Source organism: Dromiciops gliroides, chromosome 2 (genome assembly GCF_019393635.1).
Source record: "Dromiciops gliroides isolate mDroGli1 chromosome 2, mDroGli1.pri, whole genome shotgun sequence".
NCBI lineage: Eukaryota > Metazoa > Chordata > Mammalia > Microbiotheria > Microbiotheriidae > Dromiciops > Dromiciops gliroides.
In genome coordinates, this window is record NC_057862.1 from 310,848,463 (window position 1) to 310,874,297 (window position 25,835).

Genomic DNA, 25,835 nt, shown 5'->3' on the forward strand with positions numbered 1-25,835 from the left:
CCCCACCCTTGGCCGCCCCGCCCCATCCCATCCCATCCGATTCCGTTCGGTTGCTCTGTGTGTTAGAGGAAGCTGCCTGCCGGGCCAGGTGAGGTGGACGGCAGGGAGCGGAAGTCGCCGCCGACCTCCCCGCCGACCTCCCTCTGGGGGGGTGGGGGCCTATCTGAGAGGTGACGGCGGCGGCGGAGACGTTTCATACGGCCGTAGCTACCGCCGCAGCGGCCGCCCTTCACTCATCCCGTGCCGAGACGCTGGTCGCGCGGGCGCACCGGCCGGGTGAAGGGGGGGAGGGGAGAGCGGGGCGGAACCTTTGGGGCCGAGCTCGGGGTGCCACCGGAAGGTGAGGGCGCCGGCCCCCAGGCGCCTGTTCTGGAGAGGAGGGGAGACAAGAGACGAGGCGGGGCTGGGCGGTTGGCGGGGCTGCCTGCTAAGGGTGCGGCGGGGATGGGGGCCCGTAAGGGAGGGGGAGGGGATTGCTAGTGAGGGTCTTGAGACCCCCCTGAAACATCTAAAGCAGCCCTTCTTGCTTGCTCGAATCCCTCCCCGCAACGTCAGGGGTTGACGAAAGCGAGGCGCCCCCGTGGGAAAGGGCAGGACTGACGGCGTCCCCCTCCCCATCCCTCCTTTGCAGACTGGCCCCTTTTTCTAGGAGGAAGGGAGCCCCATCTCCAGTAAAGCTAGGTGGTGAGATGGATAAAGCTCTGGACTTGGAGAAAGGAAGATTTGAGTTCAGGCGCTTAGTAGCTGTGTGACCATGGGCAAGCCATTTAACCTCTGCCTGCCTCAGTTTCCTCATCTGTAAAGTGGGGGTAGTAACAGCACCTCTCACTCAGAGTTGTAAGGCTAAAAGGAGGCAGTACTTACTTGCAAACCTTAAGGTGCTAGCTATTACCGTTATTAAGGATGGAGGTAGAGAAAAAATTAGGAATAAATTACTTTCCTCACTCAGTGGCTGGCTTTAAGGAGAATAATTCACCTTTTTATAGGGCTCAGAGTTTACAAAGCACTTTTTCCTACCTCTACTTTGTGAGGAAAACAGCTTAGATACAAACCGTTCAGACTTAAAACGCTTAATCCATCACTTTAGGCTTTGAATACTTTTGATTAGTACCTAATATCTCCTAGGTTCTTGAGATCTGGAAGACATCCCAGAGATCATTTGGTCCACCTTCTGTCATTTTATATAAGAGGAAAGAGAAATGACTGGGCCGAAGTCTCACAGCAGACACCAGATATGAATCTAATTGCTCTTGACTGCCATCCAGTTCTTATCATATATATCATATATGCCATCCCGGCCCCATTTGGTATCATTGTATTACTTATGTTATATTAAAGATAAATCTGGTGATTTGGAATGAGCTTCCTCCAACAGAAATGGATACTGTAATTGAGATGTTTTCTGAAGGCCTATATTCTTTGTGTTAGAGCACCGGCCCTGGAGTCAGGAGTACCTGAGTTCAAATCTAGCCTCAGACTCTTAACACTTTACTAGCTGTGTGACCCTGGGCAAGTCACTTAACCCCCATTGCCTCACCAAAAAAAAAAAAAATAGTGCATTACAGCAAAACCCTAAGTAGGGTTGATAGATTTTTTTGCCTTGTTGCCAGGTGGTCTGGGAGAGGAAGTTGAGGGTGCCTACTGAATTAATTCTTTAAGCTCATTGAAATAGAGAAAATTTCCATCATCTATGGTATCACCCTATTGCCTACCCAAGCACCAAGTTTGTAATTCTTGTTTTATTTTTTGGGTTCTTGTGAGGGGTTTTTGTAGTTCTTGTTAATTGCAAGAATGACCTGGGCAGGTGTGGAACTTTGTATTACTCAATTTCATTGAAAATGGACAAAAGTTAGGAGGGTGCTATTATTTTCTCTCTGGTGTATTTGGCAATTCAAATAGTAAGTTCTTATATTTTTGTTTTTATACCATATTGCTTCAGGGGAGGACAAGGAGCTTAGGTAATGTTTTTAGTGTGGCAATACTTTGTAAATACTTAATGAGAATAAGGACCAAGAATAATTTTTTCATCATAACATTAGCCCTTAATTATATAACCTCCTGAGATGGTTATTTTAAATATGCCTACCCACTGACTGCTTAGCTTATTTTATGTTGTATGTTAGATGAAAATTTTAAGATGGTAGATGATGACCTTAAAATTAATTGCTTACAAAGTGTTTCACTTCTCACATAGTTAATTTTGTAAGGAAAATGGACTAGGAATCTAAACAAAACATTGTTGGGAGTTTTTTGTCGATTTTTCTTCAAGGAATTCAAAACATTCTGAGTACACAATTCCAACATCAACTGCCTAAAGACAAAGAAAGGTATTGCAAAAGAAATTGAAGCTCAGAAAGGCTCAAGTGACTTAACCTAAACTGAATCTGGCAATTCCAAAAAAATTCAGTACTTTGAATTGATCACGAATACTTGGGGTTTTTTGTTTGTTTCATCTTAGATTTTCTCAATTGCTTTACATCAAGGTATTAATGTAGCATGCTACTAGGGAGATCATAAATTCAAACATACTTTTCTTATAGGAGTTCAAGGCATTTAAACAAATATTACATTCTTAAAATGTCATATTATCTCCAAAAACTAAGGTAAAGGTAAATTATCAAAGTTTCATTAGTAGTAGCAGTCAGTAATAAAATTATCCCACCATCAATAAATAAGTGTTTATTGTGCTGACACTGTAGGATTACAAAGTCTATGAAATTAGCTTCTTTGTTTTCTAGGTACTCATAGTCTAATTAGGAAAATAATATTAGAGGGGAAAAAATCTCTAATATTAGGCAGCATTAAGTGCCAAATCAATGGTATAGAAACTGTCAAAGAGTTGCTAATGTGAAACTCCTTCATAGGAGGTGAGAGGTTATTTTGGCTGATTGAAAAAAAAAAACACACCTTTATAGAGTGTATGTGATTTGAAGAGGGTATTGGGAAAAAGATGAAGTTAGCATAGAAGATAATACTATGATCTTAACTAAGAAAGCATGAACTAATTGGGAATGGTGGAATTGTGGGGTATTAAAAAACAAGTGGAGTTTTGTTTTTTTACTTTTAACAAATGTAAATTATTGAATGCAAGAGATATTTTTCTGATATGTGCTTTATCTGATTGGGAGGGGCAATGGGGGTTAAGTGACTTGCCCAGGGTCACACAGCTAGTAAGTGTCAAGTGTCTGAGGCCACATTTGAACTCAGGTACTCCTGTATCCAGGGCTGGTGCTTTATCCACTGCGCCACCTAGCCGCCCTGCTTTATCTGATTTTTATAAATTGAAAGATTTTGCTGTTTAGAAATCCTCTGGTGAATATTTTTGTGTGTGAATAATCACACCTGGTTTTTGGTGGGGGGTTTTTGGCAAACTTAGGCTTTCATGTTGGATTTGCTTAAAGAAGTGTTCTGTGTATATATGTATGCAAACACGCACATTTTACTGAATGGAACACTATTCTGTGTCTATAATATATACATATATTATGCCTTAAAATAATTACTAACAAAGTGTTTTTAGAGTACTAGTAAAACCTGTTTTTAATGAATAGATTAATTTTTCATAAGTAGCATATTTTGGAAAGCAATTATTATCTTGTTTTCATCTCTACTTTGTTTAGCAAAATTTATCTTCATACAGAATGCAACATATCAAGCAGCTGACTTGTCAGAGATTAACTAATATGATTTTTGCTATACCTTTTTTACAAAATAGAAGAAATTTGCCGCAATTCACAACCAAAACCTGAGCTCCATAAGGTTCCTTTCAAATAATTAAGACAACTAAATATGTGGCACATTTTTGACTTTTTTCTTAACATAGTTTATATTCTGGACAGAGAAAGGCATTGTTATGAAATTAAGAATTGGGAGGACCTTTGGAATATGAGAAGTGTGTGTGTGTGTGTGTGTGTGTGTGTGTGTGTGTGTTTGTAAGTCTTTGTAGCTTTGATTACAATCATTCTCAAGCCATGCCCATATGCAGGAAAGAGTAGGAAAAGAAAAGGGGAAGGGGAAGGGGAAAAGAAGAGGGAGAAAAATTAAAGTGGCATCTAGGGTTTGTGATGTAAAGGGAAAACTGAGTGGTTCAAATTTTTACTCTGAGGTTATTTACTGTCTAGATAGCCTTTTGGTCCCTTTCCTTAAGTCATCATTTTCAAAGCCAAAGGCAGGTGGGTAATGTATTTCATTGCTGCAGCAAGTTATACTACCAAGTTGGAAGCTGGCAGTTCAATTCGGGCTTATGTGTAGTGTTTCATTTAAAGGAAAGGTAATGAGAATTCAGAATATAAAATACCCATTACTATAATTATTTGTTTTCTACGAATGATGATTTCAGCAGAATGTCCAGTATGAGTTCCACAATACCAACTTTAGTTTCCAGTTTTAGCAGTTCCTTTTTAGGTATCTTGCCAGAAAACAAGAAATTAATGGCATTCTCAAGCTACCTGGACCAAGAATGCAAATTACAATATTGGGTATCATTTTCTGAGAAAAGTTATTTAATGATTACTTAAAGCAAATATTTTGAAACCTGCTACTTAATACTAGATAGACATACAGCTTGAGAATGATAGCATTTTGATAAGGAATAATCTTGCACAAATCATTTTTGCCATTTTGTTCTTTTTGTGAACAATATTAGAAAATGTTAGACTAGGGTAGGAGTACATACACACATATTTATCTCTGCTTTACACAATAGGTATTGTAAAAAGCTATATAGAGGATAACTTCTCAATCATTTGACTTGAAAGACAATGTGGTGAGATAGTGTTCACTGGGCAGTTTAGTTAGAAGACCTGGGTTACAGTGCCTGCTCTATCACTAACTAGTTATATAACCTTGTATAAATCATTCTTTCTGGGCCCTTCTTTCCCTAGTTGTAAAATGATGGGACTAAACTAAATAATCTGTAAGGGCCAGCTCAAACTGTGTCAAATTATTTGTTATTTAAGGGAACTTTGAGGTGAAACTTCTTGTTATGTGAATGATTACTTATGAATTTTTCCATTTTTATCAAGCTGGATTTTTGTAAATTAGGATTTTCTTAAAGTAAGAAGTATCAGTAATTACAATCTTATTCCTAAGTTTTCATTGCTATTTTGTTGTTCACTCATGTCCGACTCTCCACGATCCCATTTGGGTTTTCTTGGCAGAGATACTGGAGTGGTTTGCCATTTCTCTCTCCAGCTCATTTTACAGATGAGGAACTGAGGCACACAGGGTTAAGTGACTTGACTAGGGTCACAGAGCTAGTAAATGTCTGAGGCTATATTTGAATTCAGGCCTTCCCGATTTCAGGCCCAGTTTCTATCCATTGCACCAATAGCTGCATATAGTTATAGAAAATTCCTAATTTTTATGTTCTAAAAATATATAATCGGGTATTTGAAACATTCATTTTTTCCACAAAAAACATGTTAGAAAGTTGTAAATTATACCTAGGTTCCCAGACAATTCCTGCCTGCCCTCCTCCAGTCTGTTTAACCAATATTCCTTAAGTATAATATATTATTATTGATAATATAGAACCAAACATCATATGCAACCTTTTTTTTTTAATGTATCTTCTTTTTTTTTTTTAAAGTGAAGCAGTTGGGGTTAAGTGACTTGCCCAGGGTCACACAGCTAGTAAGTGTTAAGTGTCTGAGTTCGGATTTGAACTCAGGTCCTCCTGACTCCAGGGCTGGTGCTCTATCTACTGCGCCACCTAGCTGCCCAATGTATCTTATAACAGTATTCCTCTCTTACAACTTCCTGAGCTATGAAAATGGGTACTCTTCTTCCACCCCTGCCTCCCTTTTATTTTTAAACTGCTTTGGCTTGTAGCAGATTTCAGATAAGGAAAATGGTAGTTAGTATTATATATCTTCATAGTTCTTCAACATTTCTCAGTCTGATCTGACTCCTGGTATCCCCATTTTCTTCTGAGGGCCTCAGGAATTGGTCTTTCTGTTTCACTTTCCACTGCTAGTTAACCTGTTGTTTCTGACCAGTATTTCTTTTCCATGGTACCAGGCAGAATATAAATCTTATCTCTTTTCCCATCCTTGTCAGAAGCAAATGAACTGTGCCTTTGAAATTTTCCAAGAGTTTTTACTGCTAGCAGCAATAGGAAACTGGGTTCTTTGATGCTTCTTCTCTTTTTCCCACTTGTAATCCTATGGGAAAGAAAGTGGTATATGTTATTTATTAATAATAGTGAATCTTTGGCCACACAGAAGAATGAAACAAGCTCATCCACATTTTATTATAACATGCAGGGGCAGCTAAATGGCACAGTGGATAAGCACCGGCCCTGGATTCAGGAGTACCTGAGTTCAAATCCGGCCTCAGACATTTACTAGCTGTGTGACCCTGGGCAAGTCACTTAACCCCAGTTGCCTCACCAAAAAAATAAAATAAAATAACATGCAGACAGTCTTAATGAGCTTTTCATAACAACTGAACAAGAATGTAAAAATTATTTTGCTTGACTATTAGAAAAGAGATACTGTTTGAAGGATGTGAATTAATGGATAGTGATAGAGATGTCCCCAAAAGAGCATCAATAAAAATGTTTTTTAATGCACAAAAGAAAACAAATTTACAAAGGGATACATAAAGAGCAGATTTCTTATTACCATGTTAAACATATACTTTTTTTTTTAAGTGAGGCAATTTGGGGTTAAGTGACTTGTCCAGGATCACACAGCTAGTAAGTGTTAAGTGTCTGAGGCCGGATTTGAACTCAGATACTCCTGACTCCAGGGCCAGTGCTCTATCCACTGCGCCACCTAGCTGCCCCTATAACATATACTTTTAAAAACTACATAGCTTTTCCTTAAGATGGCGCCAAAGGCGAGGAAGGAAGCGGTTGTTCCTGCCAAGACAGAAGCCAAGGCCAAGGCCTTGAAGGCCAAGAAGGCAGTATTGAAGGGTGTGCCACAAAAAGAAGATCCAAATATCCCCCACCTTACAGCGACCCAAGACTCTAAGACTTTGAAGGCAGCCCAAATACCCTCAGAAAAGTGCCCAGAGGAGAAACAAGCTTGACCACTATGCCATCATTAAGTTTCCTTTGACCACTGAGTCAGCTATGAAGAAGATAGAAAACAAAAGCCCCCCATGTCTTCATTGTGGATGTCAAGGCCAACAAGCAACAGGTTAAGCATGCTGTAAAGAAGCTTTATGATATCGATGTGGCCATGGTCAACACACTGATCAGGCCTGATGGAGACAAGAAGGCTTTTGTCCGACTGGCTCCAGACTATGATGCTTTGGATGTTGCCAGCAAAATTGGAATCATCTAAACGGTATCCAGGACAGCTAGGTGGTGCAGGTCCTCCTGACGCTTATAGCCATGTGACCATTAGCAACTCACTAAACCCGAATTGTCCCGCATTATCCCGCATACTACTCCTCTACAATAAAGAAAATTTCCAGTAAAAAAAAAAAACTGCATACATAGCAAGTTTACTGTTTCATATGAAACCAATCATCATCTTTTTTGATCTTTGCACACTGAAATGTACCTATTTGATAAGTTCACAATTTTTTTTATAAAGGGCGTAATAGGGGCAGCTAGGTGGTGCAGTGGATAAAGCACTGCCCTGGATTCAGGAGTATCTGAGTTCAAATCTGGCCTCAGACACTTGACACTTACTAGCTGTGTGACCCTGGGCAAGTCACTTAACCCCCATTGCCCTGCAAAAAAAAAGGGGGGGGGGACAAGTCTTCTGGGGAAAAGAATATGGGATTGTACCTTTAATCTCCTTCCCTCTGTTATTACCTCTCTAATAAATAGAGGCAGAGTTCTAGAGAAAGGGATGGGGAATGCCCCAGGCAGGTGGGAGGAAAAGGGAATTCTTGTGATTACCCTGGTGGGGCAGCTATTCTTAGATGTCAGTATGTTTACTAAGGGTGTATCTAAGTCTTAGACTAACCTATAGTAGATTTATTAAAAGCTGTCATTTTAAAAAAAATCATTGTCAGTTTAGTTACTAGCAATATTGCATCACTTTTCTACTTTTAAATTCCTTGGTGACTTTTTAAAAATAAATTTTTGTCCATTTATCTTTATGTAAAAATCAATGATACATTGAATCCTAGCAATAGACACTGCTCTAAACTATGATACAGAGTAGTAGGAGACATACTATGTACTATTAAGAGCATAAGAACTTATATTGTAGTTGCTGATTATTCTAAAATTAGTCCTCATGAAACACCAAATTAATCAACGTTAGCAACAAGAAACAGTTTCTAATATAGCTATTTTTATTGCAGAAATAAGGAAATGTTGTAGTACTATAGCTGCATTGTTTTCAAACTTATACAACAGTGACACTATTAATTGCTTTGCAATTGTGTAGGATTTAGTGCTAGGTTTTGTTTTGGGTTTTGTTTTTGTTTTTTTGGCACTTTTTTCAGTCTTAATGATGTAAGTAAACATCCTTAACTCTACAGAAAATTAAATGTCGTCAGAAGACCGAGAAGCCCAGGAGGATGAATTGCTGGCCTTGGCAAGTATTTATGATGAAGATGAATTTAAAAAAGCAGAGTCTGTTCAAGGTGGAGAAACCAGAATCTGTTTGGATTTGCCCCAAAATTTCAAAATATTTGTGAGCGGTGAGTTATGATTCTTGTTCACTGTTAAAGAGATTTTTCTAAATGCAATATTTTCTGGTTTTCCTGGCAGACATGTTGATGCCATCATTATAGTTTGAAGTGTTGGACATTATTAGGAGAGTGGTTTAACCACTCTCTGCATGTCTCATTGATAATCTAAAAAAAGGGGGTGAGTAGGTTTTTGGTTGCTATTTCCTTGAATGCCAAATACCATTTCTAGATAGTTTATGCTTCTCACAAGATGGCTTCCAAAATTCTTCCTAACTTCCCATTATGTTTGCTGCCATACTCAGTAACTGTTGCTTAAAAACAGAAAACAAAGTAGCAGTAGGATATCACAAACTTCACAGAAGGATTTCAGGGTACTTTTCCGCAAAAGTTATTACAGTATAGAGGAGAACTGGAGAAAAGAAAGTAAGGTAATACAAGTGAAACTTTGGTTGTGGAAATGCTGGCCTGCATGAGCAAGATACCTCTCCAGATGGAAGATCAGCGAGTTGGCATATATTAATCTAAATGGACCATGACACCCAGCCCCAGTTAATCTTAGTGCTTCATACAACTGTTCGGTAAGGGTAAATATTTCCCTTTTTTCTGAACTTTTTATTTAATTTTCTGCTGTTAAAATATTGTGTATAATTTAATGACCCATTAAAATACAGAGTCCCACCAAATTGTATACTAGAGTAAGTTATATTTTTACTAAACAGGTCGTTGTGCTTTGCTTGATTTTTAAAGGCTGATTTTTTTTCTCCCTGAAAGGAAAACTAAAAATTAAAGAAGCAAGGATAGAGACTTAGACATAGGGGACTGAGAGATTTCTTTCTTTGGGGGAAAAAATTCTATTTTCTTCCTTATACCACCATCACTGACCACCTCTTCCTTTCCCTCCCACCGTATCAGTGCATTGTTTTGCACACAGTGGGGCCCTCAAATATTGACTGATCCTTGAATTCCCTGTTTTTGGTTCAGGCAATCCAACGGAATGTCTACAGAATGGTGGCTTTGAATATACAATTTGCTTTCTGCCTCCACTTGTGCTGAATTTTGAACTTCCACCAGATTATCCGTCAACCTCCCCTCCAGCATTCACCCTCAGTGGCAAATGGCTTTCACCAACTCAGGTTAGGTTTGAAACTTACTTTTTCTTATTCGTTTTCAGGAACATGAATACTTTCCTTAATTGATGTTCACCTTCATTGCATTAAAGAAATTCAGTACAATAAGGAGTAGCTTTGTAAATTTTTTTACCTTTATAAAGCCTGCTGTTAATGAGGAACTGATTGATATACTAGACTCGGAATCAGGAGACCCAGGTTCTAATCATAGCTCTGATGACTATAGTAGTACGGTCTTAGGTACATTGCTTAACCTCTCTGGGCCTCAGTTTCCTCAAGTGTAAAATGAAAGTTTTGGACTGAATGATGATCATAGAATCTCCAAGCTTTCTTTCTAACTCAGATATTCTGTTACTCTATAATTGAAAATAATTTTGGTTGTTAGGAGGTAGTTAAAATGTTTTAATTTTTATAGTGTAATGTAGGCCTATCATAGATTGCAGTAGAAATAATTTGAAATCAACAATATTTCCTTTTTATCATCCTGCAGTTTTCTAATTATATCCATATTTAAATTGAAAAAATGTGCTTTCTTCAAAGTTAATACACTGTCTTTTTTTCTTTAGGAGTTAGTACTGCTTCTTCCTTTGTATTTGCTTCTCAGATAAATGTTTTTTTTTTTTTCTTTTCAAAGGAAATCTCATTTAGTTGCAAAGGACTAAAAATTGAGTTTATGTTGTAAGAAGAAAATTTCTTTTTTTTTTTTTTTTGTGAGGCAATTGGGGTTAAGTGACTTGCCCAGAGTCACACAGCTAGTAAGTGTTAAGTGTCTGAGTTCGGATTTGAACTCAGGTCCTCCTGAATCCAGGGCCGGTGCTCTACCCACTGCGCCACCTAGCTGCCCCAGAAAATTTCTTAAGTAAACATAAAAAGTGGCTTCATCTTATTTTTTGCTCTTTGTAGAAATAAACATTTCTTAATTGGACCCTATATTTGAATTCATAAAAGCAGTAATAAGGTTTTAGAAGATGTTTATTTATTTATTTAAATATTTATTTCATGTATCTTTAAGGCCAAACACCTCATATTAAGTGCCTGCATTTCCTCTGCAATTTATATTATTTTTATACCACAACTTCATTCTATTTTGGATTTACAAAAAAGGCTCTGGGCATAATGTAAAACATTCAGGCACAGATTTTGGTTCAATAGCAACAAGACTTGTCGAAATCCTTTTGGAGATTGATAGGCTGAAGTATGTTAAGAGATAAACTATCATTTTCTGAGTGCAAAAAAAAAGTAGTCTGCCCATTTTTCATTGTTGGTCTTGTAGTTTTCATCTCTTCCAGCTCTGCTTTTTAGAATATCGCTAAGTTATGACAGTGCATATAGAGAACGAGGAAATATGCTCCAAGCTTAAAATAGGCCATCTCAGAATTTGTAAAAAGATTATTATACCTTTAAAAATTGTTAATAGTACTTTAAATTTTAATGTCTGAGCTAGTGGCAGAGAGCTTTATTAAGTCAGATAATAGAAGATAGTGACCTACTTGAGTCTGGACTGCCTGGCAACTTGGTAACAGCATGTAGATAATTGGAGTTGAATTAATTTAGTAGGGGTTTTTGGTGCTATTTCTACAAAAAGTTTAATGTATGTTTTACAATATTTTTAATTGTATAAATGGTTTAAAATAGTTATTTTTAATCAGTATAGTATTAAAAATTAGTAGGGATACAGGAAATAGAAAAAAGAGAGATAGAGAAAGGCAGACAGGAAATTTAGGGGTTTGTGGTTTTATAACATAAGCCATAGAGAATAATCCACTTGATCCCGTTATAATGTTCATACTGTATCTAAGGTAATTAGAACACCAGGCTTCTTTCCGGTGAAAACAAAAATCCACATTTCTTATTTCAGCTCCTTTGACTTTGTTTACAACTTTCATTGTTTAGACATCCAAAATACCTATTACTAAATATTCATTTATACTTTTTTAGTTCTATATATGATGCTTTGACCTATCTTATCCAAGATAGAGTTAACAGTATTTAATCTGGGGTGGCAGTGATAAGGAATTAGAGTAGGATTCCTCTTTTCTTCCCAAATCTATGGACAAAACAACTGCCTTTTCAGAAGTGTTGAAAGAAAAAAGAAGGAAGAAAGAAGGGAATTGGAAGAGATAAAGAGATGGGGCAGCTAGGTGGTGCAGTGGATGGAGTACTGGGCCTGAAGTCAGGAAGACTTGAATTCAAATGTAGCCTCAGATACTCCCTAGCTGTGACCCTGGGCAAGTGACTCAACCCTGTTTGCCTCAAGTCCTTATCTGTAAAATGAGCTGGAGAAGGAAACGGCAAACCACTCCAGTATTTTTGCCAAGAAAATCTCAAACGGGGTCATAAAGAGTCAGATAGCACTGAAGTGACGGAAAAACAACATAGTTAAGAAGATAGTCGTCTAATTTTGTGGTTCAAAGAGCAGTTAACCTTGTGATTATTAGTATTATGACATTTCTGTTATATAGAATTAAGCACCAGCAACAACATAGTTTTTTCATATGAGAAAAATCATACTTAAATGAAAGATTTCTTAGTTTAACACTGGATTTATTATGAGCAAGTATTAAGGGCCCGTCTGTGTTCCATATCAGACACTGTGGGAAAGGTAACATGAAATGATGCTGTCCCTTTTCAGTCGGTATTGATTTAAATTGTAATCAAGATTTGTTTGCCTTTTTTAAAGAAATAGTTTACCTTAAACACTTCTTATTACTGTAACTTTGTCATGCATATTTTAGAGGTCTTTGTGGGGAGATGCTTATATTTGCCTTTCAGTCTAAACAGACCCTATTTTTTAAGGAGAAAAAAAATCAGATAGTTTTAACTTCCTTGATGTAGGAAAAAAGGCATTTTATATAGCATTCAAGCTGCATTGACCTATTTTTGTACTGCAACATTAATCTAATTCTTTTCACTAACTTAGTTTTGTTTTAAACACACACAGGTTAGTGAAATGAAGTTGTAAATCAAAATATGCACTTGACCACACAAGGATGTTCCTTTAGTGATTTCTTCATTATATAATTAAAATAATTTAACAAAAAATTTGGTCCTGTTTTTACTTCATTATTAATCATAATGCAGATGAAATTTTTGCATTGTGCAAGGAGAATTTGTCAACTTTTAACCTATTCTAGGACACATAAAAGAGCTAGGACAATAAAGGATCTTGAAGTATTCTAGAACTAAATTCTTAGTCTTTTTAGGACATATTATAGCATATTAGATGATCTCTGTTACAGTAAATCTGTACTTTTGGTATATTCACTGAGGTTTCTTGAGTCTCTAAGCTTTTAACTTTGTGGTATATTTAGACACAAGGGGCTTATTCTTCAGAGGATGAACTAATGATAAGGCTTCCAGGTAATTTTGCAGCATGTCACAGCTATGGAAAATAATGCTATAGTTTTAAAAGGCTTAAAAAGGAAATCATTCTGAGTTGAGTTAGGTTTTTTCTTAAAATAGCATTTTTATTTCCTATACTCAATGATGTTACCTTTTTGTCGTAGCTAACTGCTCTGTGCAAGCACTTAGACAACCTGTGGGAAGAACATCGTGGCTGTGTGGTCCTGTTTGCCTGGATGCAGTTTCTCAAGGAAGAAACCCTAGCATACCTGAACATTGCCTCTCCCTACGAGCTCAAAATGGGCCCCCAGGGGAATGTGCAGAGCAGGACATCTCTGGCTCCTCCTAACACAGAACTAGATTTTGGGGGGGCAGCTGGCACTACAGTAGACCAGGAAGAATTTGTGGATGAGAGAGCTGTGCAGGATGTGGAGTCTTTGTCCAGCCTGATACGGGAAATCTTAGACTTTGATCAAGCTCAGCAGAAAAAGTGCTTTAACAGTAAGATGTACCTGTGCAATATCTGCTTTTGTGAGAAGTTGGGCAGCGAGTGTATGTACTTCCTGGAGTGCAGGCATGTCTACTGCAAAGCCTGTTTGAAGGACTACTTTGAAATCCAGATCAGGGATGGCCAGGTGCACTGTCTCAACTGTCCAGAACCAAAGTGCTCCTCTGTTGCTACTCCTGGCCAGGTAACTGATTATCTTTTGGGGAGCCTCTTTTTCTGACCGGGAAGCAAGTATAGCAAGAGGCTCCCTTGGAATCCTCAAGATCATTTATTACTTAAAGCCCATAAATTTATCTAATCTATTCATCTGAAATTATATGCTATCATTTTAGTTAAAATGAACCCTAAGGCTGCCTGGGGTGGACTTGTAATAAGCTTGACAGTGAAATGAGTTACTTTGTAAACTTTAGTAACTCTAGGTTTGTCCTGGGATTACATTATCACTTGATGGTCTTCTAATTTGTCTCTGAACTGAGCATGATGGGTTTAAGAAACCCAAAGAAGCAACACTTTGTCTCTTTGCCCTTCTGAACATGAATCATTGTCTTGATCTGAAGGTGACAGAGGGTTTAACGTATCTCTGAGCAACAGACTCATGAATTCTGGACCAGAATCCTAAGGATTTCCTGATGATCCAGAGTCAGTGTCAAAATTAGTATGTAGATCCAACCAGATGTTTCTTCCTTCTCCTTATAGGTCAAAGAACTGGTAGAAGAAGAGTTGTTTGCACGTTATGACCGCCTTCTTCTACAGTCTACTTTGGACTTGATGGCGGATGTAGTATATTGTCCCAGGCCATGCTGCCAGACTCCTGTCATGCAGGAACCAGGATGTACCATGGGCATCTGTTCCAGTTGCAATTATGCCTTCTGTACACTTTGTAAAATGACTTATCATGGAGTTTCTCCATGTAAAGTAACTGCAGGTAATTGTATTAATTTGGAAATGGAATCAAAAAGGATTCTTAGAGCTTTGGTGGGGGGAGGTATAAAAGAAAGAGCTATTTAAGTTGGCTTCTAGAAAAATGTTTTCTACTTATTAATACAGCATAGTCTAGAGCAAGGATGGGGAATTTAAACTTCATTTCATCTAGACCATGGCAAGTTTTCTAAAATTAACAGTCATATATCCTTATTCTTCAACAGTTAGATTAACAAATAAAATACGTTCAGATCTGAAGGGAAGTTCTTGTGGTCATATGAGCCTCCAAGTGTCATAATCAGGCCTATCACAATTATTTTCACTATAATTCCCAGAAGATATTGAGAGGAAAAACACTACATTAGACCCTAGAAAGATGACCAGAGTAAAATTTTGGTGATGTCATTTAGGAAGGAAAAGGCTGAGGCAGTTACATCATCACTGTAGGGCTGCATTGGACATCGTACAGAACTGAAAGGGGTTTTTAAAAATTGTATTAAATAGATTTTGTGTTCCATGATCTTAAACTTAAACTCAGGTAAGTTGAATTTTTTTATTATTTTCCCTACAAAATTACAAAATTAACTCAAGTACCTATGTTATCTTTTACTTATGTGTGTCTCATTTTTTCCCCTAGAGGTAGAAGCTAAAGCTCGTTTTAATTCTTTCAACTTGCTATACTGAGGTAGAGATGGAAACTGGATACACGGAGGTTTAGGATATTAATAAAATTGAGAAGAAGCCTAAAAATCCAATGCTAATATTAATTTGTTGATTACCTTTATTTTGAGATTACTGGCGTATCCTGTTGACACAATCATGCTAAAGTAGAGATGTCAAGAAAAAAAGGAAATGTTTCTAATTATTAGAGGCAGGGAGCTCACAAGTAAAAATGTTAGATGAGTAATTCCACTAGCATTGGAATGAATGAAAATGCAAAATGTCGTTAAGCAGAACCCATTGCATTAAGAAGAGGATACTCTAAAGAGTAGCTTGAAAAATTGAAGAAAGCATTAAGGCAGTATTGTCAAGCAAACAGATTACAGAAGACTGAAGCTGTTGAAAGATTAAATAAGCAGGATTGCTGAATAAGTTTGTATTTTTAAATTTAAGGTCATTCGAGTGGAATGGGGAATCAAAACTGGGGAGGCAGAGTGGTACAGTGGAAATAGGTTCTGGTACCAGAGGACCTTAATTAATAGTCCACCCTGACATCATCTTTTACATAAAGCCTTTCCTGATTTCTCCCACCCACTAACCCTACAAAACTACTGTGCATTCAACTACTTCACATTTTTTTGCATTTATTAATCTTATATTAGTGCTTTATATTATATGTACTTTGTTTTCACTGCAACCTCCAGTCTCTGAGCCCTTCAGTTCTTTTCCCCCAGGGTAATACCCCTGTCCTAGCAATATTCTCCTTTCCCCTTCTTGTTGTTGTTGTTGTTCACTTATGTCTGGCTCTTCATGACTTGGTAGACCATACTGTCCATGGGGTTTTCTTGGCAAAGATACTGCAATGGCTTGCCATTTCCTTCGCCAATGTCTTGAGGCAACAGAGGTTGAGATTAATAGAGGTTAAGTGACATGCCCAGTGTCACACAGCAGGTAAGTGTCTGAGGCAAGATTTGAACTCAGGTCTAACTGACTCCATGTGCAGAGCACTATCCACCAAGCCACCCAGCTGCCTCCTAGGCAAACAGGTTAAATGACTTGCCCAGGGCTGCCCTTCTTGACTTCATGGTGAAAATTTAACTCTACAGTCTCTTTTTCACTTAATTCCCTTGCCCCCTTACCTATTCAGTCAGTCAGTCAGTCAATAAGAATTTGTTAAGTATCTGCTATGTGCCAGGCACTATACAAAGTGCTGGGAATACAAAGGCAAAAAAACAATATCTGTCCTCAAGGAGCTCTCAGTCTAATGAGTGAGACAACAAGCAAATAGGTGCTAACAAGCTGTATACAAGATAAATGGGAGATAATTCAGCGAGAGAAGGCACCAGAATTAAGAGGGGCTGGGAGAAGATTCCTCTAGAAGATGAGGGGCAGCTAGGTGGCACATTGGATAAACACTGGCCCTGGATTCAGGAGGACCTGAGTTCAAATCCAACCTCAGACACTTGACACTTGACTAGCTGTGTGACCCTGGGCAAGTCACTTAACCCTCATTGCCCCAACCAAAAAGAAAAAAAAAAAGAAGAAGAAGATGGGATTGTATTTGGGACTTGAAGGAAAACAGGACGGGAAGATGAGGAAGGAGAACATTCCAGGCACGAGGAGCACCAGAGAATACCTGAAGCTAAGAGATGGAGTGGAACAGCCAAGAGGCCAGTGCCAGAGTGTAAGGAGTCTGGGCAGCCAGGGGTGAGGGGAGGTGGGAAGGGCAGGGTAAAAGTCATGAAGGAATTTTGTATTTTCTCCTGGAAAGGTGAGAGTCACTGGAGTTTGAGTAGAACATCTATATGGTTGGATCTGCACTTTAGGAAATTGTTTTGGTGACTGAATAGAGGGTACATTGGAATGGGGAGAGACAGTGAGGCAGACAGACCTGCCAACATGCTATTGTAGTAGTCTGGGCATGAGGTTATGAGGACCTGCACTAGAGTGGTGACTGTGTTAAAGAGGAGGGGGTGTATTTGAGAGATGTTGCAAAGATGAATTCAACAGGGTCTTGACAACATTGGATATTTAAAGATAGTGAGGAGTTAAAGGATGACTCCTAGGTTGTGAACCTGAGGGACTGGGAGGATGGTGGTGCCCTTGATGGTAAAAAGGAAGTTGGTTGAGAGGTACAGGGCAAGTTTTTTGGGAAAAATATTGATGATCCTCCTCTGTCAAGCCTCAACCTTGAATTACTTCCACCACCTGCTGCCTTCTCTTCTACTCGTGTACTGCTGCATAGAGCTGCAGAAAAATCATGAAACTACAAATTGGGTCTACTACAAATCATGTTATACAATCTCAACTGGATCACCTATCCCACTTACCATGTGGCTTTTCTAAACTTTTTAAATCCTTTCTCAAACCTCCCATGGCTCCCCTCTCCTTTTACCTACTTAACTGAGAACCTTGCCTTTTATTTCACTGAGAAAACTGGCCATTTTCTTCTTCCCTCATCCTCATATCTTCTCCTTTACTCCAGTCTCCTACAGATATGTGGACTTTTTCTTGACAAGACAAAGCCCTACATGTACCAGTAATCCTATTTTATCCCATCTCCAACAGATTGCCTCTCTTGTCATCCCTTTTCTCTCATCTACAGTTTCTCCCTGTCTGCTGGCTCTTTCGCTAGTGCTTACATACCCATGTCTCCTCCATCTTTAAAAAACTCACTTGATCTGCCCAACCCTGCTAGCCATCGTGCTCTTTCTCCTGCCTTTTGTGGCTAAATAAGTATCCGAGGTCAAATTTGAACTCGGGTCCTCCTGACTCCAGGGCCTGTGTTGTATCCACTGCACCACCTAGCTGCCCCAGCCAATGATTTCTTAAATCCCTATATCTGGTGAATGGCCCTTTATCACCTCATTCTACTTGACATTTCTACAGCCTTTGACACTGTCAGTCATTTCTCTTCTCTCTAGGTCTTCCTGACACTACTTTCTCCCAGTTCTTCTCCACTTGTCTTATCACTCAGTTTCTTTTCCCAGATCTTCAGGTCCCAGTCACTAACCTCCACTGTCCCCGCCAAGTTTCACTCCTGAGCCCTCAGTTCTTTTCCCTCTATTTCTGTATCACTTGGTGATCTCATCAGCTCCAAATTATTTCCATGCAGATGATTCTCAGATCTATCTATCTATCTGCTTCTTATCTCTTTTCCTGACTTCCATTTTCACATCTCCAACTGCCTTTTGGACATCTCAAATTAGATGGCTTGTAGGCATCTTAAACTCAGCATACCCAAAACTGAAGTCATTATCTTTCTCCTCCTAACTTTGCTATTGGCTATCATTACCGTCCTCCCAGGCAGCCAGGCATACAGCCTAGGTGTCATCCTTGATTCTTCACTTACTTTATACTCATATCTGATCAGTTGCCAAGTCCTATCAATTTAACTGTTGCAACATATATCTGCCCAGTTCTTTCCCCAGATCTCTCCTTTTTTCTCCTCTGACACTGTCACCACCCTGGTATAGGCCCTCATTATCACAGGCCTGGACCATTTCAGTAACCTGCTGGTTGGCCTTTTCACTCCAATTCATCCTCCACTCACCTGTCAAGGACACATAAACACATACCCCTTAGCAGTCCAGTGACATGGCCTCTTTGTTGTTCCTGTATAAAATACTCCCAGACTCTGGCTTCATGCATTTTCTTTGGATATCCCTTGTGCCACCCTCTTTATATCTACCTCCTGACTTCCTTTAAGTTCTAGCTAAAATCCCACCTACAAGAATCCTTTCCTCACCCCTCCTAATTGGTGTCTTTTCTTTGTTATCTCAAACTTATCCTGTATATCTCTGTATGTAGTTGTCTACCCTATTAATAGATGTGAGCTTCTTGAGAGCAGGTTCTGTTTATTGATTTTCTATCCCCAACCCTTAGCAGAATGCTTGGTATATTTGTGGCTGTTGTTTTTCGCTCACTTCAGTTGTGTCCGACTCTTTGTGACCCCGTTTGGGGTTTCCTTGCAAAGATATTAGAGTGGTTTGCCATTTCGTTCTCCAGTATATAGCATATAACATATATAGTAAGTACTTAATAAATCCTTGCTCATTGATCATATGAGAAAGAAGGTTAATGGAAAGTAGAGGTATCTATGTATGGTTAAACTTGTATGTGAAAGATTAGACTTCAGTGTGAGATATGGTTCCATGATAGATTGTATTTCCTTTAGGCCCCAAGATGGGCAGTTGAACTGATAAACGTGTGTATAAGCAAAAGTTGTTTTTGTATATACGTTTGGTCATAATTTCACTAGGTGACTGACTGGAGAAATTGATAAACATGCACACTTGAACAATTTGCCTTTAGATAAAATGTTCTTTTCCTTTTCACTTTCTAGAAAAGCTAATTGACTTGAGAAATGAGTATCTTGAAGCAGATGACACCAATAAACGATTTTTGGAACAGAGGTATGGTAAAAGGGTGATTCAGAAAGCACTAGAAGAAATGGAAAGTAAAGAGTGGCTAGAAAAGAACTCCAAGAGCTGTCCTTGCTGTGGCACCCATATAGAGGTGAGTGTGTGGGGCCAAACAGAATGATGCAGGCAGGGCCTCATGTGACTGGTCCCTCTGTCTTAAACTTGTTCAAGTTCACAAACTTATGCACAAGTTCATAAACCCTTTGGCATTTATTAAATCTTACTATCTGACAGATACAGATGTCACTATTGAATAATTTGCATGTTTTATGTTTATATGTCACTTTATATTTTTCAAAGTACTTTCTTCATATTGGACCTCATTTGATAATATCATTCTACCATATCCACCACATAAAGGTGACCTGACTTCAGAGGTGATCACCTTGTAGCTATGGTCCTTATAGGCCTATGTATTATTCTAGGCCTATTTTTATCATAAACTGGCCTTCTGCCACTTACATTTCTCCCTCACCCTGCTGGTACCTTTTAAGTATATGCTCAGGAAATACAAATGAATTTTCATATAAACCCAAGACAACTTAAATAGGAAGAGTAAACCTGCTTGGGAAGAGGAGAATCAAAATGTATTATGAAGCCAAATAAAAATGATTTCTGTTAACTCTACTATGAATTCCTCTTCCACCTCTCCCCCAATTAGCTCAAACAGAATGAACTCTACCTAATGATATGGCTGCCTGTATTACAATTCCTGTGAGAAAAATGCCATTTAGAGCCAATAGACACTGTCATCCAAAGAGCCATATATTGGAGTTGATGGGCTTTTTATTATTTAGGTTCAAACTACTGTATTTTTCAGTTCTAGAGGCCAGGTGTTACTTGGTTTGTATTGGCCACCAACCAAAAGTTTTTGCTGTAAAAAGTATGTGGTTGGGTAGCTAGGTGGCGCAGTGGATAGAGCACTGGCCCTGGATTCAGGAGTACCTGAGTTCAAATCCGGACTCAGACACTTAACACTTACTAGCTGTGTGACCCTGGGCAAGTCACTTAACCCCAATTGCCTCACCCAAAAAAAAAAAAGTATGTGGTTGCTTATTGAAAATTTCCTTTGCTTTTTATAGGTTCACAAAACAAATGGCATTAAAGTGAAGTGAAATTTTAAAATTGCCATGTGTAGCCCCAATGTGAGAATAGGGAGTAAGACTTATCAGATATTCTAGTAAAATTGGTTAGATGTCATGCAGAGTATTGTGTGTGTTGTGTTCCTCTTTGATTTTATAGCATTGTTATTTCTACTTTTTCTTTCTCTCTCAGTAGAAATTAGATGGGTGTAACAAGATGACATGTACTGGCTGTATGCAATATTTCTGCTGGATTTGCATGGGTTGTCTGTCTAGAGCAAACCCTTATAGACATTTCAATGATCCATCTTCCCCTTGCTTCAACCGGTATGTATTATACAGAAATGGCCTAAGGCAAGCAGTAATTTCCAGTACTTCTTAGAATAGTTCAAATAAATACAGTAAACTGGACCATATCTGTTTGGTTAGGAAACAGTTCCCTGGATATGGGTTATTTTAGAAGCTGCTAGGGTTCCAATTTTTTTTTTTAAGTTTGCTACAGTAGTACTTTTTAATGCTGGTATCTGGGAGCAGAACTAACCCCTTACTTTATAGGTTATGCTATATAACACTTTTTGTATAATTATGTTTCAGGGTAAATATTATTTGACTTGTGGTATCTGTCTAAACCCATGTAATAACAAATTCTGTTATAATGAGGTGTCCTTATTTCTGCTGTACTTCAAGTTAAGAATATCTGCTAGGGACAGCTAGGTGGCCCAGTGGATAAAGCACCAGCCCTGGATTTAGGAGGATCTGAGTTCAAATACGGCCTCAGACACTTGACACTTACTAGCTGTGTGACCCTGGGCAAGTTACTTAACCCTCATTGCCTCGCAAAAAAAAAAAAAAAAGAATTTGAACATACTTGTGAAGGTGCACACAGTTAAAGAGTCTTTCATCCTTGGCCCTGGCCTTGGATCCTGGAGGAAAGCACATGTTCAAATTTCTATACTCCTTTTTAGGTTTATAAAGCACTTTCCTCACAACTATGCTAAGGAAGAAGATAAAGCAAGTATTTTGCCCTGTTTTTTAGATGAAGAAAGATTATATAAATTAATGTACTTGGGGGCAGCCAGGTGGCACAGTAGATAAAGCACTGGCCCTGGTTTCAGGAGGACCTGAGTTCAAATCTTGCCTCAGACACTTGACATTTACTCGCTGTGTGACCCTGGGCAAGTCACGTAAACCTCATTGCCCTGCAAAATAAATAAATAAGTTGATTAATTAATGTACTTGTCCGAGGTCACATAACTTAGTATCAGTGACTAGACTTGCACCCAGGCCTGCAGACTCTATGATGAATGCCTTATAATGAACTATATTATGCTGCCACTATAAGGGTGCTTTAACAAACCCTTTCAAGACAAGTTCCATAGCTGATACTTGAAACTGAGTTCCTCCTTCTGTGCTTAAAAAGTTAGAAATAAAGTTCTTTAATGGAGTTATCAGGAAAGAGGGGCCAAAAAAGGGAAAAGGAGCGATTTTTCATTTCTTCCCAGTGCATAAAAATGCATTTTATTTTATGGTCTTCCAGGTTATTTCAAGCTGTGGATATTGATGGTGACATTTGGGAAGATGAGATTGAAGATTAGTTAAACTACTTTATTGCTCAAAGCTATAGAAGTGGAATGGTTTGCCCTATTCTTTTGTTGAGTACAGTGTGTAACCTTGCAGGAGGTTTAGAGAACCATTCATTCTTCCCATGTAGGAAGTGTGGAAGAACATGGTTTTATTTTCATTTTCTGCTGATTAAGGCACATGTATAATTTTCCAGTGTTGTGTAATGTGAACAATTATAAGCCAAAGGTTTTAGAAAACATTAGCAAAAACTAGAAAAAGTATTCAATATCATAATGTGCCCCAGATTCTGAATTGTAAATGTTTTCTTTATTACCCAGGCTCAGAGGGAGAAGGGTCAAAATGTAAGATTTTAAAGACCTTTTTCATATCTCTAAGGCATCTTGCTCTTCAGGGTATGATAACAAAAGCACATTCCTTGGGGTCCTTTCCCACTGGCACCATTCAGTACTGCTCTTTACACTCTAGGGGATACTGCTAAGTCATAGCCTAAGATGTGCCCTTACCCTCCGATTCCAGGTCATATGCCTGCCATATCAGTCCCATAAGTAGGAATCTATTTCCTGCTAAGTTGGTATTGTTGAATAGTGATAAAGTTGTAAATTTTCATTTGATCAGATCTTCCATTGGCCTCTTGCATTTCTGGCTTTTAGAATTAAGAGAATATGGACATGTTTCCAGTTTGTCAGAAATCACTTACTTTTTTCTGATACCACAAATATTTGTGGATCATCTGATACCTGTTTTCTTATTTATTGATCCCATGGATTTGGGCCAAATGTAGAGTTCAGTGAATTGTTATAGAATCAGAAGAAGATGAGTGAATCCCTTCACTTTAAAATTATGGTTTATATTCAACTCTAATCCATTATTATTTGTCATAAAATTAAACATTGACTTCCCTCAGGCCACCTACTACCCTTCCAGCCCATCTCTCACACAAACCTTTTAAGTTGGGTTGGTAATTAAAGCAAACTGATTTTAATGTTATCCTAAGCAAAACATTATGAATGAAATCAGTGAGGCAGAGAGTGAGGTTTCTTTTAGTTAAACCCAAGGGGAAGCGGGGGGAAGAAACCAGGTATGGGAAAAATTGATATATTTCCAAGGTGAATAAAAATTATTTTGAGTTATCTGCTGCTTGTGACTGTTTAGAATGCTATTCCCATTAGCAGTTAATCAAGGTGATAATTCCAACCCTGACTTTGAATTCTGCTTTTGAAAACCATAATTTCTGCAGTGATTTATAGTTTGAAATACAGAGCCTTGCTATTCAGTTTTTGCAAGCTTTTAGAAATTAACTTTTCCCCCCTCCTGTGGCTTGGTAGGAGTGACTCGATAGCATAGTTACTATAAAGCTTCAAGTAATTTTTTTCTGGCCGAAGAAGGCCTACAGTATCTTCATTTTCTGTTTGTGAAGCCAGTCCTTTTCCAGCTGCATGCAAGTTACTGAGAATAAAATTACTTTTTGTTTTATTGTGATTCTAGAGATACATCTTGGACCATATAGCTTTTGATTGGCAATGGAATTTGTTAGCTTTTCTTCTTTATGTGATTGGTTTATACACCCCATGTTAAGAAAGGGTAATTTAACCATCCCTCAGCTATCGTGAGCCAAGTTGTTGCCAATTCAGTCCTAAAGCAGTTGTCCACACTAGATAAATGGGTATTATAACTGGATACTCGGGAAGAGGTCAAAATAAAATCATAGAATGAGCCTTTTTTGTCCTGGACTTCTAATTGGAGTTAGATTTCTAGGACCAGTGTTTTGACAAAACTGATTGTTTTCAAGGACACTGCCTTCTTACAAACACTAAATTCACTTTGTAAAACAAATATAACACTATAAATGTGAATTCAGAAAACTAATTATCTGGTGTATATCAGTGTAAATGGCTGCTGAGTGGGGAATTAAGCTTTGGTTTATAAGCAGCAATTGGTCCCTTCAGAATGTGTGCTTCAAATCTGTTGTCAGATTTATGCAAATGATTGTATTAGTTGAATAAAATACACTGTTAATTAGTGAGTAAAGACAGCAGAGAAGCCAGCTTTACATACTTACATAATGTAATAGAATGTTCTTAGATTTAAAGCTTTTACCCTTAGCCATAGACATTGGAAGGAGAGTCCTTATTTTTTGGCATGATTTATAAACTTAGTTTTAACATGGCTTCAGCTTTTAGCTTCTACTTGTTTGATTTCTGAGTGACTGGAAAAAATAAGATACTTACAAATGCTTTGGAAAGGAATTCTTCATCTAGGAAGTACAAATTAGAGAAAATAGTTTTTATTCATGTTTTTAGTTTGGTTTCATGAAGGCCTTGGTTACTGAGCAAGATGCTTTACCATAGCTTAACTGAATCCCAATGAAAACTTCTGAATATTTGTGATAGAAATGATCTGCTGTTTATTAAGCCTAACACAGTGGTTAGAAGAAACCACATTCCTCTTAATTTTGTAAAAAAGGGTTTGAGTCTAGTTCTGTTAAAAATGAGAATGTAATACAAATGAATAAATACTTTTTATTTTAAAAAAGCATATTAGAAGGCTCTCTCCACTTTCTCAGGAGATTTCCATTGGCTGCTTACAGTGTGTGTTATCAGCATGGTGTAATTATTATTTGTCATAATGTGCTAAATATTACATTTGGTGTGTAAGCTGAGACTATCCTTCCGTTCAAGCAGCTTTTCTCCCTAAACAGGCCAAAATAAGAGGTAGCAGGCACAAATATTAAATTACCTGAAACTGGATTTGTATCCAGGTTCAATGGTGAAGTAGAGAAAGCCCAATTCAGGTTTCGAGGTCCATATTTTTACTCTTTATCCCATGGAAAGGAGCTGAAAATAGTAGTCATCACTCCTTTGTTATAATGCAAGGGTGTTCAACAAATCATATTTTGACACCCCCCCCCAAAAAAAAACCCAACCCCAAAATCTATTTTGAGTTTTTTACTTTTAGTGCCCTGCCTCCGGATACCAGTTTTTTTCCGATGCTCCAATTGGTTTTCTCGAATTATTTTATTATCCTTAGTTTTATAAAGACAGAGATAAATCATTTAGGGAACATTTTATACAGTAAGGCAGCCTTTTCCTGGAAAGATTGAAGTTCATGAGAATGGAGCTTCAAACCAGATTGCAGAGTACATGCCTTACAAACATATTTAGAACCTGAGATTTGAGTGGTAGGAAAGGATTTCTGGTCACTGAGCCACATTCTAGTTAAATACATTTTAAACTCAAATGACAAAAGATATAGATAGATGGCACGAGTTTCTATGCTGTAGTAAAACTACAGCAGGATGATAGAGCATAATTGATTAAATGGATTAGTGATGCAATTAACTGACCATTCGTTTGATTTTCTCCCTGTCTTCTTTCTCCCCCCCCTTCTTGTGTGTTTATATACACATGAAATAGGAACCAAACTTGTGTATTTATTGGAAACTTCCTCTGCAACTGAAGACTTAAGAGAGATGCTAGGTTTTTATAACCACTCAGAGACAGACTTTAAGGTCGGCTTTTACCACTATGCCACACTACCACACTACCCCCTTCCTCCCCCCCCCCCCATGCACATGCAGGCACAT

General features: G+C 38.2%; 1 protein-coding gene across 3 annotated transcripts; it reads left to right on the forward strand.

The window, feature by feature from the left end:
- On the forward strand, positions 1-23,965 carry RNF14 (ring finger protein 14). Of its 3 annotated transcripts, none has more exons than XM_043983971.1 (8): positions 1-88; positions 8,452-8,613; positions 9,586-9,737; positions 13,238-13,765; positions 14,278-14,506; positions 19,508-19,680; positions 20,865-20,995; positions 22,206-23,965. In XM_043983971.1, exons 2-8 carry the CDS (start codon positions 8,460-8,462, stop codon positions 22,261-22,263), a joined length of 1,425 nt encoding a protein of 474 aa, XP_043839906.1. In that variant the 5' UTR covers positions 1-88; positions 8,452-8,459; the 3' UTR covers positions 22,264-23,965. The 3 variants fall into 3 exon arrangements, with proteins under 3 accessions (XP_043839906.1, XP_043839907.1, XP_043839905.1); XM_043983970.1 differs by lacking the exon at positions 1-88 and adding an exon at positions 106-340; XM_043983972.1 differs by lacking the exons at positions 1-88; positions 22,206-23,965 and adding an exon at positions 105-340 and having other exon boundaries at positions 20,862-20,997.
- Positions 23,966-25,835: the final 1,870 nt, after the last annotated feature.